At 41.1% G+C, this 19511-nt stretch overlaps 1 protein-coding gene and 1 pseudogene across 1 annotated transcript; one reads left to right on the top strand and one right to left on the bottom strand.

The window, feature by feature from the left end:
* Positions 1-975: 975 nt before the first annotated feature.
* LOC110972143 (arg8-vasotocin receptor-like) lies at positions 976-7344 on the bottom strand (annotated as a pseudogene).
* On the top strand, positions 6421-18061 carry pnpla8 (patatin-like phospholipase domain containing 8). Its single transcript, XM_022222696.2, has 10 exons — positions 6421-6556; positions 8660-9773; positions 10170-10319; positions 10414-10565; positions 11373-11467; positions 11574-11745; positions 11860-11917; positions 12075-12269; positions 16388-16583; positions 16756-18061. Exons 2-10 carry the CDS (start codon positions 8844-8846, stop codon positions 17028-17030), a joined length of 2223 nt encoding a protein of 740 aa, XP_022078388.1. The 5' UTR covers positions 6421-6556; positions 8660-8843; the 3' UTR covers positions 17031-18061.
* The last annotated feature ends 1450 nt before the right edge of the window (positions 18062-19511 follow it).

Here is a 19511-nt window from a genome sequence, read left to right as displayed (position 1 = left end):
TATTTGAAACTGGCTTCTAGAGTATAATTCAATACAGGCCGGCCATCCACAGATCTGTGGGTTGAAATTATACTCGAACATTCTGTGATGAAAATACAAACAAACCACCTGTAAACAGGGAAATTGGCGCCTCCATCTTAACCAGCATGTAAGTGGTTGCGACAAAAGAGGAAATAAAACCTGCTGTGCTTGTATTCAGCCATAACATTACATTTTGCATTCTAGACTTTAATTAGGCACAAAACTGAGTGCATCTTCCTGATGCTCGTATGATGGAGTTTGTGCTATAATGTCGAATTTTCTACACCACCTGTGTTTGTGTGGGAGAGTGGCTAAATTGGTTTTTGAATTGAGCACAAAATGATTGATCGCACATATGGAAGGATTTGTGAGGTGCAATTTCAGTCTTCCCCTTCCCCAGGGTGCTGCATTCGATGAAAAAGCCACAAGATGACGCATTTCCCCAGCAATGACCAGCAATGAGAGCTGCTGCACTGGCAAAGATTAGGAGAATAGATTCTCAAAAATTAGTTATGAAATGAAACCATTATAATCCAGCAGCTGGGCAAATGAATCAATGAGCCTGAAGTACAGAACAACAAGGATTAAATGAGAAGAGGAAAATGTTAATTCCTCTGTTTGTCTCCACAGGTGCAACGATGAACTCTGAAGTGCACAGATAATAAAAGAAACCTTTGCAAAGTGACTAAGTGGATAATGTGCCACCAGCAGCAGATATGTGCCAGATGTTAGGTTTCTCTTGTAGCGTGTGTCTGGAATGCCAAATGCAGGCATGGTTGCTTTCAGTGGGGATTTCATTTTCAAAAGCCTTCATCTTGTCACCATGCAGAATGAAAAACAGGATAGTGCAAGCATTGTTATGCCTTTGAAAAGGCCCTTATTCTGGCATATTTTTAGCATACATATATATCGCAGCTTCTTTCACAGTATTCCCCTCAAACATATGCAAGATGCTTTGCCGTTATGCACATTTTCTTTTATTTGTTGGCAGTGATGATGCTAAAACAGACAATATTCCTTATAAATACGTTTCATCTACATAGATGCAAACACAGGCTCCACAAGGGATTTTATTTTCCTGATTTGTTTTCATTATCATGCCATGGATTTAGTGACTGTGCCATTTGATTTACTTGTTGTTTTAGGCTGTAGTAGAGATATATCCAGGGGTTGGTACAGCTGTTGAGGCTGGCCAGCAGCATGATGATGGCAAACACTGGACCTGAGAGACGAGAATGAAAGAATCTGTGATCAAACTTTCATGCAATACCACAATGTACATTCAGATTACTGAAAGAGTCCATATTTTCCTGAGTTTAGTCTTTAATTGCTGCCTCGATTCATATAAATAATAATTTAAAGCACGCCCACGATTGACTTCATGTAAAATATTTGGATTTGTGGTCAAATAATGCTTGAGAACTTCCTCAATTCCCCACAACCTGACCAACCTTGAGTCGGTGCACTGCTGGGACTCCATGCAGACCACAACTGCACAACAAAGAATGGGCTCCAACACACTGTGTATGTCATGATGATCACAAAAGTCATCTTCACAGTCTTCAGCATCGCGTTGGACAACCCCTTGGTGCCTGTGCGGCCTGACTGCAGCGCCTTCCTCTTCATGTTGAAGTATATCGTCGTGCATATCCTCATTTGGCAATACAACAAAATTACGCAGGCAGGGCGAACACTGACAGGGTGATCCAGCTGATGTAGATCCTGCTCCCCCACGGCTCTACAAATGTGCCCAGCAGTCGTACTGGTTCACCTCCACCTCCTGGAGAGAGAAGATGAAGAGCTGCGGAGCGCTGAAGGCGAGAGAGATCAGCCACGCTGCTCCAATGAAGAGATACCTCTAAAAGAGCCCTTCAAGAAGGAAACCATCGGCATGCAAACTGGTGGTACCGGTCTATGGTCATGGCCACGATCATGTACGCTGAGGCAAACATTCCCAACCACCTGCAGGTATTTACGCACCGGCACAGGAATCTGTCCCCTGGAACCGGTGCGTAATTTCGATGGAAATCTGTGGTAAGACTTGGAAAAAAGCGACCACTAGATCCGCCAAGCCACAAGTGGAAGAGGATAGCTGAGTCCTTGTGTTTCTTTTCCTCTTTTTCCAAAAGTGTGCCCAAGAAGAAAAGATTACCACATGCTGCAAATACAAAAATCAGTCCCAGAACTCCAGCTCGAATGTGCGCAAAACGCTCGTAGACCTCTCCATCTTCATCTGCTGTCTTTCCAGACTTGTTGGCGCTGCTGGTATCCATTTGGGGAAGAAATAATTTACTTTTCTTTGTGTCCCAGGTTTCAATTAGTGTCTCTGTGCACGACAGCATTTGTAAATTGCCATGTTAGCGCAGAGGTATCGAGACACTCGCTTCCCTTTGCGCACCAAATGGGAAAGCTCTGCAGTTGTGACTGAGGGGAGAGGGGGAGTTCAGGTACCAATGATGACTGAATGCAAGTGACATGGCTTATGAGATAGATATACACAAACATAGATGAGAATTACATTAGAAACCTCAAATGCACAATACATTTCCCTCCAAAACATTCACAGCTCTCCAATAGCACCAATATATCCATATTCTGTTGCAGATTACACGTAATATTGACTTGGATAAATGGAAATGCATTTATACCATATTGCATGTGTACTAGACCACAGTACTCACAGTATTTTTTTTTATCAGTTCAATGTCTGTATTCCAGCTACATTAATGTCATGCATTTTTGCTTCATATTTGTCCTACAAATATTAGGGTTTGCATTAGTCACTTAGTACAGAACTACATAATTAAGTACAAGAATAAAACACTAAACAAGTAGCCTATTGCCAGCAGCTTGACAGTATGCACTCACAGGTGTGACATTTAGATTGTGTAGGCAGTGAAAGAAATGTAAGCATGAGTGAGAATGGCAGTGTCCCATAGTGAATGCAGGAGTCTTACTGAGCAACACACAAAAGAAAACTGGTAATTATGATGTAAATTCAAAGGGGGTTCTTTTGTTTTCACCTGGAAATCATAAGAGCTGTTGAAAGTCTGAGGCTGTTAAGGTTGGAATAAGCAAATTCTCATTGTAAAATAAACCCCAGCTTTATGAAAATAACAAAATTTATACAGTGGTTCTCTGTGTAAAGCAAAAAGGCATAGAAAAGCCTTTAAATTTGCAGACAGTATCTGTAAATTAACAACAATGCAATAATGCTAAATGTAATGTATTGTTTTATATTTAAAATGTAAGTTAAATTCTAAAGTGCTTCTCTGCTTTCTTACAATACATACACATTTCTGTCAAGTGACTAATTCAGAACTTCCTTATCATCCAGAGGTGTGTTGGCTGAGTCCAGGAAAGATTGGCGTGTCAGGGCCAGCAGAAAAGCAGGTAAACCCCAATAGACAAAACGCCCCCAGCAGACGATGTGGGGACTGCAGTCTGGTCAAACAAAGCAGTAGTAATGTAGGTCACAATTTTTTTGAATATTTTTTGATATTGCAGATGTACTCCATGGGCCGGGTCGGACCCCCGGCGGTCCAGTACCGGTCCACAGATCTATTTCAAGCACCGAAATAGATTTAAATTCAAGCAAACGTGAGTGAACTGATGTCGTAACACAACTCTTTGATTTGATTAGGGGCCTGATTCACTGTTTCATTTTGATTAAAATATGCAAAACAGCTGTTTGCAAAATAAAACAAACAAACAAGAATGTTGCCTTGATACATGTGTGCATTTGAATTAGGAAAAGATGATAAATGTGTGCATTGCTGTGAGTAATTATAGAATTTCCAAGGATTCCTTCTTGTTTCCAAGAAGCATTTCAGTGTGCAAAGACTACAGAGCTGAACCATCCATTTGTTATGCTGCTGTAGACATAATGCACTGAGCAGCTCTCCTCTGCCTCATTTCTTTAAATCTCCATGTTTTGACAGTGAAGGGAGTTTCTAATTTAAGCTTGGGACACAAAAAGCTCCCTATAGTCTGTTCCAACAAGTGGATTAAATGTTGCTGTCCATGGTGCTGATGCGTAATGCTGCTTGGTGTGGTGCTGAAATAGTGAACTTACACTATCTGTAGAGTGAATTGAGATCATCAAATGTATCTCAGTGTGAAATAAATTAAATGTATATCATGCATATACTACACTGAGCAAAAACATAAATGCAGCATGGAATATTGTTATTATGGTCTGCTGATTCTTTCTAATACAGAGGAATGACTACTAGCATTTGCCGTTCCAATACAACAGCATCTCTACAACAGAAGGGATAAAACAGGTATGTATGCTCTATTTTGAAATGAAAATGATCTAGAGTGGGATCATAGACTAGAAATCTCGAGTCACTAACAAGTCAGACTTCTGTGACTTGTTGAGGCCATGAGTGTCAATGCCGCCTATGTGATGTTTTGCATGACAGGATCATATAATGTCACATTCATGCACTCAAAAGAACCCACTGTGTTGTTTCTGTAAACACACAGTGGGGTTGATTGTGCTGTATCATAATTCTACGTTGGATGTAAACATGAGAACAATAATAAACAGCAGCAATATTCCATATTCTTAAGTCATTTAATAGTGCACAGCTCAGCAAACATCATAGTGTTCTGTATAGAAATCACAAAAAGCTGCTCTCAATTATCTTTCACAGTGAGCAGATGCTCTTGTGCTGCATGGACCAGACGTTGCCATCGAACAGGCCGGGGGGGGTCTGGCACCGTGGACTTCCTAGAGCACCTCCTCTTTTAGCATTCTTCATATGGGATGGAAATAAAGTAACACTGGGTTAGCACGTCGATCAAAGGCCTGTAGGTGTGAAGCAGGAAGCCCTCCACAATGAGGATGTGAGTCTCCTCCTCCTCCTTGTGGTCGGACTTCAGGACCATCTCGGTGTCCAGGGTGTTATTAACGCCATGAGACTTCTCAAACTTCACCATCTCCAGCCACGCGTAATGTCACAGCTACAAATAAAATTTACCTGACTCAGTTAAGTTACTGGCTACACTGACAGATTAGACTAACATTTACTGTTTGTTACTCACTGTAGATTACCAGATGCCTGCAGGAGGTCGATGAAGAACTGACCTGTATGGTTGACCATCCTGGGTTGGAGCCAGTATGCCTAAATGTATCAAACTAACGTCATTGGTGCATTCAGGTGCAGTCGGAAAATGAAGTTGCGTTCATGAGCGTCGGAAATCGGAGTATCAGTAATGTCAATTTCCAACGAAATTTTTTTTTGGGGGGGCACACGGGGTGGCCAATCAGATCACGGGTTACAATTACCTTTTAATCAACAAATGGTGGAGATGGAGTCATTCAAGTGCCTGACTACAACCCTAACTGACATGTCAGGGTCAATAATAATAATAAATATGCACTTTAAGGGGCTGCACAGTGACGTAGTGGTTAGCATTTTCGCCTTGCAGCAAGAAGATCTCTGGTTCGAGTCCCGGCCTGAGCCCGGGATCTTTCTGCATGGAGTTTGCATGTTCTCCCTGTGCATGCGTGGGTTTTCTCCGGGCACTCCGGCTTCCTCCCACAGTCCAAAAATATGCTGAGGTTAATTGATCACTCTAAATTGCCTGTAGATGTGAATGCGAGTGTGATTGTTCGTCTGTATATGTAGCCCTGCGACAGACTGGTGACCTGTCCAGGGTGTCCCCTGCCTTCGCCCGAGTCAGCTGGGATAGGCTCCAGCACCCCCTGCGACCCTAGTGAGGATAAAGCAGTATATAGAGAATGGATGCATTTTAAGGGACCTTTTGAAGTTGCTAGTAAAAGAAGTGTTTAGTGGCACTATCCAATCATTGTCCTTGAAAGCCAAAAGGAGTGGATTAACTCAGTGGTGGAGAACTTGTCATCAGGTGATCAGCTAAAAAAGTCTGTTTAGATTCATAGGGGGAGAGAAGGAGAGGTAGAAGCTTCAGTAGAAGTCAACTGTAATTCTCTTGTAGATTCTTGATCGTCCTAGAGGCTGCTTCAGTTCTCGCTGACTGATAGGGAGTTACAGAATTTACTATGAACTGATTATGAATTCTGCACCTCCGTATCAGTGAGTTAGAACTGAAGAAGACCCTTGGATTGGATGTGAAATGTCTTAAAGAACCTACAAGAGAAGTCCAGTTGTTTCTACTGAAGCTTCTATGATAAGCTAAAAAATGTGTGTTGTATAATTGGCTAAATTTAACATTTTTTAAAGTATTCTAACCTTTTCTGTAAGTTACAAAATTAGACCACTTCCTTGCTGTGTTCGTGTTTTTGTTAAATATATATTGTAAATACTGAATTTAAATGAAAACTTCACATTTGCACCCAGTAAAGACGGGACTCATCCCACCCACGTGATGTTATGCTGCCATCTAGTGTCCCGGATGAAACACTGCAGTGCATAAAAAACTGGGCCAAATACGTAATTTCCTCCCCTTTTCCTGTTTATTTTTTTTACAGCAGCGATACATGTAGTTACTGTCGCAGCCTCAGACTGAATGAAACACTTCAGCAACTCGGTCTGCGTTTCTTAAGGTAAGAATAAAACAGCTTACTCACATTGTGACCACATTTTAAAGTCGATAAACTGACAACATGCTCCATTCAGTAGTAAAGCTAGCAGAGAGCTTTCGACAATATAAACGTCCTTTTAGAGAGCTAGCTTAATAACATCACCCGGTACGATGTTTGAACCTTTAAATAAGCATGTTAGCTAACAAAAGCAGCTTTGTTAATTTAAATACGATAGTTTTAAACGCTGCTAACGGCTAACATCATCTGACAAACACCACAAAGCAGCGCCCAAAGACTGAAAGGTGTTTATTGTACTGCTAATTTAAATAACAATGCTAACTGTTAGCTCGCTCAGTAGTTTCTGAGCGGTGCTGTCTAATACCAGTTGGTTCAAAGGTTCTCCGGAGCAAAGTCTTGCTCTCGATAACATCCACCAGCCACCTCTCCGTGAACCTGCTCCTCCCAGCGGTATGTACCAGCCTGTTGGACTCCACTATGAAGTGAACCTCCACCGGCAGAGTTTGGGGTTTCACTTTGGAAATTGCCACCAAGAAGTAGACGCTAGCGGTTCCCTGGATCGGCCTCCGGGATGTCGGGGTGCTGAACCGGGCCCGGTAGTGGTGGAAGCTGTAGTGCTCCTCTTCGGTGCGGTAGAGAAAGTCCAGACTGTGCAGCCAGCAGGACTGAATCTCCCACGTTTTAATATACGAATCGATCTGCTCTTTCCCCACTTCCACTGTGAAGTCTTTGCAAGAAGCCCAGTGAATATTTTCCACTTCAGGAGGCTGTTCGTTTCCGTGGCGGTGCATCTCCAGCAAAGTTTTTACAAGCTGAGCACACTCTGCTGTGCGGTTCAGATCATGTGAATATCGATTCATCTTTCCCTCCTAACCCTTTTAGGTTTCAGGAACTGCAGGGTGTAGCTCGATATTTGGTTAAAGCTGTTGTCAGTATCTGTTTTGTTCGTTGGGACAGTTTCTATGGTTACCATGGGGAGGATGTCAGAAGGAGCCCTCTGTTGGTCCAACTTATACCTGCAATGTCAACTAATTACACATAAAACGTGACATTAAAATGCGTCGTTAAGGGTTGTACAGTATTAGAAACAATACTAACATTGCAATTTTTATGTTTTTCTGCAGTATATATTACAGAAAAACTATTCTGTTCCACCTAATCTGTGAAAGATTGCCTCTTCATTTCAGAACTGATGAGACTTTAGAAACTTTTAAATCACTGTGTAGCATTTCATTCACCCTCTGACTTCATCTTTTATTGTTGTGCACTTTTAAGTTTTCTTTATTGTGTTTATATTCAGATTTGTCATTTTAGTCATTGTGTTTTTGTCCTTTGGGATGCTATTTATAACTGGACAGCACTTTGGTTCAGCAACTGCTTTGGAAATGTAGTTGATTTGACTAGAATAACTCTATTTGAGACTTACTGATCAGATAAGACCCAAAATTAATCAACCTAAGACCAGCAGAGTTAATGACATTCTTAAAAGTAACTTGATAGTTATCTGGCTGTAAATCGTGAATAGAAATTGGTAGAATATCCCTTCACTGTCAGAGATGCAAAGCATAGACAGATCCTGACTAAATAGAGACTCGGACAACACACAAGAAGTCATTGCTGCCAAATGAAAAAAAGTGCCAAACTACAAGACATGTGTGGCAAAGACCAAAATGCACTTCTTCCTAAAATGTGGCAAATACAAATATATAAGGTAGGAATAATGTTGGTCAACCTCATCCTTTCTGTAGCCAGTGTACTCTTATGCAACTGGCACGTGTTTTATTTTTACAACCTCATTCATTTTGCTGTTCTCATGCGGAGCCTGCATGTCAAGAAACTCTGTCTTCTGAATACAGTTTTAAAAAATCACCCCAGTTTATCCAAGAATCCTTAAACTTGAGTAAATTATGTTCTTTCAAACAGATTTCTCTTGTAGATTAGTTTTGGAAAATGAAAGCTGTGTGAGTCTTAACTTTTGCACATACATGCACATCACAATGTCGAGGCTAAAACTGTATATTGTGCAGCCCTAGTGTCTTGTTTTATGTTGTTTATGCTGATTGTCTTTGGACTTAATTGCTTTTTTTTGTATGTGTGTGTTTTTAGGAAAGAGTGGAACAGGCTGCAACATTTCCACACTGAATTTCCCTCCAAAATGGAACTAAAGCCACTATAGCTGGTGGCAGAAAACCTGCCAGAATGCTGCATTATTTTAGACAAACACTAAAGCCTCAGCCCAGTGCTTAATACGGTCAGTTCTCCACTGCTGTTTACAGTGACCCAGCAGCTGATGTCGCGGCTTCGATCCACGCTCGACAGTGTTACCAAGGCAGTTGGCAGCACCGACCTCATCTCCAAATTCTCTCGTCTCAAGCCTGGTAATGCTGCAGTTGACGGCACCCGTGCAGGAAAAGTTCTGGTCGAAGCCGAGACCGTAACCTCCAACAACACAGCTGCTGCCTCGCCGCCTGAAACCACGATGAAAGAAGAAGAGGGTGAGAAAAGCACAGCAAAGGCTGAGTCAGAACAGCAATGGCAACAAGCTACAGAGCAGCCTTTTATCGCTACAACGAAGTCCGCATCCGGTTTGGCTTCATCAAACTCCTCCTCTGCTGTGGCGAAACAAACCATGCAGCTGCTCCACCCAACAGCTCTGTCCACCAACATGGATGAGACCTACAAAACTCTGGCCAACCACATCAATAGTTACTTCGGCACCAGCGCACAAGGAGAAGATGGAAAGAGCAGGAAGCACTCAGAAGATGATCATCCTGCTTCTGAACATGTTCCTCATCTTGCTGCTCAGAGAACAGGGGACCACATTCCCATTTTGTCTCCAGTGTCTGAGGCGAAAAGTATTGAAGCACCTACTACCTCGACGTCAGAAAAGCTCAGTCCGCCTGCAGAAGTCCCCTCTTCTGAAACCCCTGCCGCTGAAAGTACAGCTCAGTCCACCGCTGTACCGACTAGCTCCCCCAAAAAAGGCTTCACCCACTACCTGTCCTACCCTCGACCCAGCGTTCAGGCGTTTGTTGGCAGCTACATCGCGCCTCTGGTCCCCAAATTTAGAGGTGACGCCAAAAGAATCGCAGCTGAAAAGGACAAAGTTTCTGCGGTGGCTGTGGATGAAGCTTCTGTGGACAAGGCGGGGGAGAAGACAGAAAGTGAAGAGGAGAATGCCGAGAAAGCAAAACAACAGCTGTTACTTCAGAGGGAAAAGGTAGGATGTTGTAGAGGGCTGTAATGACTATTGAGTGCTCAGGAGCTTAGTCAAATGTGATGGGAATAACCTAAATGAAGAAACAGAATATGATTGTATAACTGTTAGAAAAGAGGATGAAAAATCAAGAGATCAGATTCTGTATTGTCTAAGTATTCTAAATACTTTGTGTTTTCCAAAAAACTTGAAAATTCTTCATGTAACTGAGACATAGGCTAAAGAAGGAAGACACAAAACATGCTTTTTTTTTGGAGAAATTTACACTTGGACTAAAGAACTGGTCTTAACATAGAGAAAATATTTTGGGATACCTGTTTTAGGGATTTTTTGTAATCTACTTGTTCATATTTGCATTATCTTGTCATTTTTTGTACATGCTGTGTATTTGTCATGCAGATAATAGCCAGGGTGAGTGTAGACAACAGGACCAGAGCCCTGGTGAAAGGCCTGCAGAGGGTCACTGATGTCAAACTCCTCACTACTCGAGTGGAGGAGCTCAGCTTTCACCTCCTCGAATTCCCCGAGACACGAGGTGTGGCCATCAAGGTTAGTGGGATTCTTTTTTTCTGAATATGTCAAATGTTCTTGCATGTGGGGCTTTTACCCATCACCACCTTTGTTGCTTTATTGCGATCTTTAGGAGAGTGTGCTGCCCTGCCTGCTTCGATTGCGCCAGGCCAGAGACCTTCCTCTTCAGGCTGCAGTGAGAGAAGCGTTGGCTGTGGTCGGCTACAATGAACCAGTCAAAGGCAGAGGAATAAGAGTCCTGGCCATAGATGGAGGAGGAACAAGGTGCAGTATTTGATTATCGGTGGCATTTCTATATTAAAACACAACTTGTTTTTTATTTTTTTGACAAGCTGATATTGGATAGTGATTTGTGAAGACATAGCAGCTACTAACAGCTGATCATTAAAGCTGAGGTTTGGTTCCTTTGAAGCTCGACTGTATACGATACTTAACCACTGCCAGTGGTATTTACAGTAGATAGCAGTTGACATGCTGCCAATTTGGAAAACCTGAGAGACTGATCCGACACAGAAGCTGCAATGGACTGAAACAGCAGCAAAGCATATTTTTGCCAACTAAAAATATCTATATCAGTATAAATTCATGCTATATTTGGAAAATTTTCACGTATTTACATTGTAGTCAAAGAAAGAAGCTGTTCCATCTCTTTCTTCAAAGCCACCAACTCCCTTGATAAAAACAGTCATTTTACATCACAGAACATAGGAGTTGTTTGTCTACTGCTGCCTTGACTGATGAGTTTGTTTATGCTATTGTGTGACTAGTATTTAAACATGTTAGTTCAGGCTGGATTAACATGTTAAAACTCCAGAGTCACACAGCAGTAAAGCAGCAACTCCAACCACCATGTACTGTAGGTAATACGCTGACTGTGGAGAAGTTCTTTATTCAACTTCACTTCAAAAGGAACAAACTATTCCTTTTAAAGTGGCTTAATTGCACAAAAGAAAAATATAAACTAACTTCTACTGCAGACCAAAAGGATAAGGGCATCTCTACATGTTTAGTGGTTCAACAAGCTGCATTTTTTGTCAGTGTAGTTGTGTAATTTTTTTGCCTTTGTAACAGGGGACTCCTGGCCCTGCAGACTCTCCATAAACTGCAGGACTTGACTGGAAAACGAGTCCACCAGCTGTTTGACTACATCTGTGGAGTCAGCACAGGTATACTGTTGTCACATTTAACTGTTAGTAAAGCTTGTTCCTCTTTGATCCCATAGGTTTAGTGTCACCTGTCCTTTGCTCACTTGCATTTCATCCTTCGTCTTAGGGGCCATCCTGGCGTTCATGCTGGGGATTTTTCAGATCCCACTCGAGGAGTGCGAGGAGATGTACAGGAAACTCGGCTCGGATGTTTTCAAGCAGAATGTCATCGTTGGAACTGTGAAGATGGGCTGGAGTCATGCTTTCTATGACAGCGAAATCTGGGAAAATATTCTAAAGTTAGACTCTTTTACCACTTCTTTTTATCAGCCACCTCTCTTCCATTCTTGATTTCAAACATATTCATGCAGTCTAATTTATTTTTAATCAGATTTTTTTGTTTGTTTCTTTAGAGAACGGATGGGTGAGGGGCGTATGATTGAGAGTGCCAGGGACCCATACTGCCCTAAAGTAAGTCATGTGTCCTTTTCTGTTGGACAAAGGTGTGATATATCCTGTATGAGCATGTTTATATATACACAATCACAAACTTCAGATGCACTTGTTTGTTTTACGCTTGTCCATCAAAAATATAGTTGACTCGTCACGTTTTGTGTTTGTCCACTAGGTGTCAGCAGTGAGCACCATTGTGAACAGAGGTTTGCCTCTGAAGGCCTATGTGTTCAGAAACTACAGACTCATGCCAGGAGTGAGATCCCACTACCTTGGAGACTGCAAACACAAGATGTGGCAGGCTATCAGGGCCTCGTCTGCCGCCCCAGGCTACTTCCAGGAATTTGTTCTGGGAAAAGACCTCCATCAGGTACAACATGAGACTGAGACAATATCGTCAATGGGACAGGGTCAGCGCAGTTTAGTTTGGGTTTTTTGTGTTTGAGAAAAAGAAAAAGAACACGTAATTCACAGTGAATACTAATATTACAAACACACTGTAACATGTTTCATGAATACTAAAGATGAAAGACAAAGAAATGTTGATTTTTCTTTTTTTGTCAGTGTGTTCAGTTTCCCTGGAAAGCCAATGTTGCCCATAAGAAAATGATTTTCAGCTTCACATTTTTCACACTGATGAATTATTCTAGATTGTTGTGTCATGCCATTTTATCTAATATCAGATCATTTCCTTCAAACGGTGTGCTCATTTGTGTAACAGCATGAACAGCAATGCAGATTGTTTTGGTGGTCTAAGAGGTCACATGTCTGAGAGGGTTTAGCTACGTGTGAGCGGGTAATTTTCATGAAATCGTAGCAGTCAATACGCTGCTGCTATGATGCCGCATTTCCTAGACGAGACCATTGCCAAGGACAGAGCTGCACTGTGTGTGTGTAGATTTGTTTCACTCCTCCAAACCCACAACCTTGAAACGGTCCCCCATTTGGCTTATCCTCTCTTCTGGCTGTCAAGTTACTGAGGGATGGAGAGAAAGTGAATAGAGTGAGATGAAGGTAGAGAGAGAGTCCTTAGACCTGATCTGTGCCCCTAAACATCAAAGCCTCTGTCCTCTTCTGACTTGGCATCTCTTCCTGGAGGGAAATGGAAAGAGTTTCTGACTCCCCATGAAGGGAGAATATCCAGCAGGAGGCCTGTCCATCAGAGCATCACTGGATGTTTGCAGGTGGTCCAAAATGACTAAAAATACATAACAGTGTCTCAATCAAATTTTAATAGTATTAGCAGTATCTTAAATTCCATTAGAATAGAAGAGAATAGAACGTGCTTTATTGTCATTTTACAATGTACAACGAGATTAGAGAGCTTCTCCTTTTCAGTGCAAACATAGCGCAAGATAAAAGTCTTAAAAAATCTTAAAGGTAATACAAACAGTCTGTATTGACAAATACACAATATAAATGGCACAAATGATAGATATCTTAAAAAAATATATGAGAATTGTGAAGAAAAATAATGTATTTCACTGTAAAAAAGTGTGTTGAACACTTTGGTATGATTGTATTGCACGAAGTGAGTGAATATTGAGGTAGTCTGGAGCAGCAGCAGCAGAGACAGTGATGTAAATTGCCCATTTACTGAGGTCAGACAGCAATATAACAAAAACTGAGGCATAATGTCAGTACTTTTTCAGTGTTGGACAGTATTGAATCGAGCATTGCATTTGTTAATATTCTGAATGCAGTGATAACATCCTAAGATCTCATTGGAGTGTATGTGAAGAAGACAATGCCACTCAGTAAATGTTTGGATCTCCGTTCCTATTGGATCTTTTAGTTTGATGCTTGACTACATAGCACTGTGAGCAAATGCAATCTCAGTTCTCTGCATAATGAGTTTCGCATCACTCATTGCCAGACTGAATAATGATGTGGTGCATGAGGTAGTGCAGGCTAGCGCTTTCCTCTGTTGTGTCACAGGAATTGGAGGAGAGGAAAAATGATTAGGTTCAAGAATTATTTATTGCGATGAGCCGCTCCATTAAAACCATTTACGGGTCAAGTGAGCAACATTGATCATCGTGTAAAAATTTACACATTATGCTGGGCAAGCTTGTGTTCAGACTTTTGTGTTTATGCTTCTTTGACATGTACCAAGCACTTAAACATTGTTCCAGACCAAACACACCCACCCTCCCATGGCAACGGCACTCCCTGACAAGAACAGCCTCCCCCATCAGCACAATGTGCCCCGACATACCATTAAAAACTGTGTATGAATGACTCAAGGGGTTGACGTGGTCTCCAAACTTCCCCTGTTCCAATATGATTGAGCATCTATGGGTTGTGTCCTTGCAAAACTGATCCACAGAGGGCCCATCCTGCAACCCAAAGAGGCCAATAGCACATTTTTAGACATCACAAAACACCCTCGGAGGTCCAGACAAAGCTGTTTTGGTGGCACAAAGACGATCTACACAGTATTAAGCGGGTAATTTTATTGTTGTGGCTGTTTGGTGTCAGTAGGAGGTCAGTGGATATTACTAAAAAAAATTCTTTCAGTGTTTTGTAATTATGGATTTAAACAAATCTAAAGAGCATTAATGTAATTTGTGCTGCTATGGTCTTTTAAATCAGTTGTGTGTGCCTTTTGGGAGCTGTCCAAACAGAGCCGTATTAATGTGTTATCTTATGAAGTTTGATTATGAGGCCAGATATCTTTAGATGGTCTTTATGGGTAGCAATTATGCTCAAGGCTTAGCTTAATTTTGATAACCTACTTAAGCAAAATTAGCCTTGTCCCTCCTCTCCCCTGCCATTTTCTAATGCAGCAGCCCTGGTAGGCAGCCCTGTGCTATGTTTTAGTCAATAACTGATCTTAATCTCCATTACCACTCTGCATATTTACTGACCTAATCCTTTTAAGAAGTTAGCATCAAAACAAATAGCCTAACAGTTCTGTGTCTGAAAAGCTTTCTTCTCTAACACTAATTTATCACAGAAGCTGATGTAGGAGCAGCTCCAAGTCCAGAAAAGTTGTGTATACTGTCCGTCTGTATTATATCTTACGTGCATTTGCTTGTATGATATGCTTTGGTGTGTTTTGTATTTACATTTATATTTGCACTCACACCTGCAGAAAGCTTCCCATGGACTGAGGTGACAGCAGGGATGGAGAAATTGAAGACTGAATAAGTTTTGTGTGTTGTTCTCCACATTCCTCTTGCAGCTGTATAGTGTTTTATCAACAGTTTGAGCTACCGTTGCCACCCACTGGTCTCACTCCTACTCTAGTTTTCAGCACTAGCAGTGGTATTTCTCAGGGGAATTCTGCCATTGCAGGGGATCAGAAAACGCATATGTACGCACACAAGCACTGCAGAGAGAGATGCATTCACAGACTCGGTATAGAGGCAAATTTGAGAGATTTCTCCTTGAATCACAGGTATTTATTGTAAAACTCCATTGATTTTCTTGCAACTAGGTGCTTTAGTATAGCTGCATTCTTCTTATGCTCCGTGATTTAAGGCACACTGAGTGTCATTCAGTTAGACGAGGCCATGGGCTGAGAGGTTGAGCTTCACGGCAGAAAATCAGTGTGATCTGATGTCTGGAGAATGCTAATTTTGTTCCATTGCGTTAATTACTTACGTCTTTGGCTGAGCGACTTTATAACCAGGTTAAGAGTGGTATGTCGCATGTTGAGCCGTTTTGTAATGATCCTCAGACAGTTAAATGAACTTATTGACTCGTCAGATGTGCAACATAATATTAAGAATTTTTAATTTAGTCAAGGTAAAAATGTTTATTTTATCAAAAATGTTGGAAAAAAGTTGTGTCAAATACATTTCTCATGTTTTATGGGATCCCTGAGCTCTTGCGTTTCTGCCTTAGTAGAGAAATAAGCTTTCACCTTGCTCTGCTGGGCAAGTTGGTTTACCGCATTCTCCATGTCTATTAATCCCAGCCAGAAGCATTTTAGTGATTGAAAACGGTCCAGAACTGGGCTTTGGTTACAACTGAGAAAGAGCCCTGAATCGATCCAGGCATCCACTGAGACTGATAGTCCTCTTTCCCTTATTGTTGGCAACTCTCATCAATCTGATAGCAATTATTTAGTGAAAAAGGACAATGCATATGTAGAGTAAAAGCAGAACAAATAATTAGTAATAAGCCACTGAATTAAGTCAGCATTATAATACTATTTTGGTAAGGAATCAAGCTGGATGTAGTGTAATGCTGCTGACAGACTGATTATATAAGTTATTTCTGACTCCTTTTAGTTTCAGGGAGCTGCTCTTTCCCTACTTGTTTACTTGTGAATAAACAGGGCTGCTTGCCAACGTGGCACATCTCTGGCCCAAAGCTCTGTGGCTCTGGGACAACTTGTCCACTTATCCTCATTTGTCCCCAACAGACTGTCACAGCAAATGTATTAAAACTGCAGATTCAGTCCGCAGAGGCAAGGTTGTACAATAATTTCATTTTGTTGTGAATATATTTACCTTAAGCGTATTTTTCCTTGTATAGGATGGAGGACTGCTCATCAACAACCCCACAGCTTTGGCCATTCATGAGTGCAAGTGTCTGTGGCCCAACACACCTCTGCAGTGTGTTTTGTCTCTGGGCACCGGACGCTATGAGACAGCGGGCAAAAACAGCACAACCTACACCAGCTTAAAAACCAAACTCACCCACGTCATCAGCAGCGCCACAGATACCGAGGGTAAGATCGCACAAGATGGAGTTTGTAAGCGTCCCACACACACAGTTATTTATAAAATATAGGTTAGATCGGTGCAGTCGCGGGCCAAACTTGCTATTCAGGAGATGAAAAGGCAAAGTGTGAAGCTGCTAGACTTCCGAAAACAACAACAACAACTCCATGTTTGTTTCAGAGGTGCACACCATGCTGGACGCACTCCTGCCCCCGGACACCTACTTCCGCTTCAACCCCTACATGAGCGAGGACATCCCGCTGAACGAGCACCGCGGGGAGAGGCTGAACTTCATGAAAGGCGAGGGCGAGCGCTATCTGGAGCGCAACGACGGCAAGCTGAAGAAGGCGGCCAGCGTGCTGGGCCAGGAGAAGAGCACCATCCAGAGACTGGCCGAGTGGGCCAAACTCAAGGGCGACATGTACGAGGGGCTCCCCTTCGTCTCCAAGCTGTAGTTGTAAGAAACACACAAGAGAAACAAAGAGTTTTTAAGGTAAGAAGACACAAAAGACTAAATCATGGAAGAAATAAAAAAAAAAACAACAACTCCAAACTGGGCACATTTTGAAGCATCTCGCATGGAGAGAAGTGTAATGCTGTTTACATGGTTTGATTATCATCTACCTAACATAAAAAGTGATTATTGAACATAGATTATAAATATTGGTGTAAAATAACACATATGGTGTAATTTTTGCTGGATGAAATGTGTCTATAATGGAAAAAGAATTTAATAGATTTTTTTTTAAAAATGCTTCACTTGGCTGATGAGAGAACAAAAAAGCATACATTTTAAAGTGGCTGCAAGTGTTGGTTGATTGATTTGGGAAAGCACAAAGACAGGAATATGAGGCTGTATAGAGAATGAGAAATGATGCCAACACGATAGTTTAACTGTGGTTATTTAATTTTAAGAAAATAACTGTTTTCAGTAACTTGAATACATTAAGATGTACTTAATACATGATTGCACAGTGATAGGAAAAATGTTACTGCCTGTTTGTAACAGTACAGAAGAAAAAGACCTCAAGCACTTTGTGAAATAGAATTCTTAGCCTCTCTGGTGGGGAGAAAAAATGTAAATAATATTTAAAATAATTTTAACAGTACTGACTGCTCTTGCGAGAATTTAAGAGTATGACTCAAGAAAATACTAAAGATTCACAAACAGCCTCTTTGAAGTCTATTCTGATACATAAAATAAAGTATTAGAATGTAATTACTGTAAACCTCATAGTACAGAGCATGTCTGTTCTACTTAGAGTAATGACTTGTGGCCCATTAGTTAATTTACAACTTTTAAGCTCGGTCAAGCCTGAATTCCTCCATTCTGCCAGTTGTTGTTGTTGTACACTTTCTGAATCCAACACACTTTTTACATTGTGAGATCCTAATTGCTTTGGTTCCTCCCTTCTTCATTGGTAGTGAAATGGAAAAAGAATCATCTAAAATGTCATAAAACAATAAAATTTTATTGTTAAACCTTTTTTTTTCCTTTTTGAATCTTGAAGTTTTATAAGATTTGTGGGAAGATGTAACAGAAATGTATGTCACATTGATTGTTTTTTTGTCATGTTTGTTTGCATTTGCGTTTATCCAATTGACACAAACACAAATCACAAAGCAGCACACAATAGAGATATCACTAAAGAATATGCCAAGTGTCCTCCTATGATGAATTACCTTTTATCCAACGGATTTTCTGCGTTGCTGTTTTGGTCCTACTGAAATTCCAGAGCATCATTCCTCTCAGTCACACTGTTGTTTCCCCAATCAACGTGAACAATATGAAACAAAGAGCCGTACCTACGACCCTCCACAGCAGCGGCACGTGTCAAAGAATGTCACGTCAAGTGTTTCACTTGACTGATGCCTCACTCCTGCTTTCTAACTGTCAGAGTTTCTAACTGGTTTGACTTACAGGTTGATGGGCAGTTTTTTTTTTCAGTCCCAGCTTGAGCTTCACCGCGGCTTCAGCCAGACGTCGAGGCCTGATTTATGATTGCGTCGCCTCCGCTCGGCCTTGCTGTCGAAGGCTCTTTTCATTGGGTAAACACTGATACTGGGATGACAGCTCCTACAGGAGTGTTGACATTGAAAGCTTGGCAGTCGGCCTGAAAATGAGTTTCTGATTCAGGGAAGTGCACTGTTCTAAAGACCATGGTTGAGGCTGTTGGGATGTTGCAATGAGATATGTTTGCAGGTTAGATATGTGGGATTTCTCAATTCTTCCTTAAAATATAGTAATAAGTCCTGCACCTCTGGGGAAACAGCACGACCATGGCTAGAAGCAGAAAGAACTCAGAACTGTCTTTTTCTGCTGTAAGTGGATGTTAGATGACTGGGAACGAATGGTGACTCCACGTACTAGAGCTAAATTTCTACGTATGATTTTTAATTTATTTCCATATTTGTCTAGCTACTCTGTACACAAGCAGCAGCTCATCCCAGTTTAGCCAAAACCTCTGAATTTTTTCAGCAGCTGTGTTCGTCATGGCTTTTCAGTTTTGCAGAATTTTTAGCTTTTAATGCAAGCTGGTTATAGCAAACACTTCATTTTTGCAGAATTTATAAGTGAGGCATGTTTAGTAAAGTGATTATCATGATTTTTAATATTTTAGGATTGCATTTTTGTTTTGTTTTTTGACAGAAGAGTGCATCACAGATAAGTTGAGTTAAAGGACTGTTGGAAAATTTGAACTCTCACAGTTTTTATTCTTATTTTGACAGTTTCTCCTTTTCAAACATAGTACAATTTTGATGCTTTTTAAAAAACTGAGTAGATTTCACATGGAAAACACATTAAAAAAACACAATTTCAACTTGTTGAACCGTCCTATTCCTTAAAGGTTCAATTTACCCAAAAAGTACACATTTACATATGTTTCAGCCAAAAAAAATTGAGCATAATAGTGGGTTGAAGTAGATATTTTTCC

This window comes from Acanthochromis polyacanthus, chromosome 1, assembly GCF_021347895.1.
Source record: "Acanthochromis polyacanthus isolate Apoly-LR-REF ecotype Palm Island chromosome 1, KAUST_Apoly_ChrSc, whole genome shotgun sequence".
NCBI lineage: Eukaryota > Metazoa > Chordata > Actinopteri > Pomacentridae > Acanthochromis > Acanthochromis polyacanthus.
The sequence above is the reverse complement of the archived record's forward strand: the minus strand, read 5'-3'. Positions and strand labels throughout refer to the sequence as shown.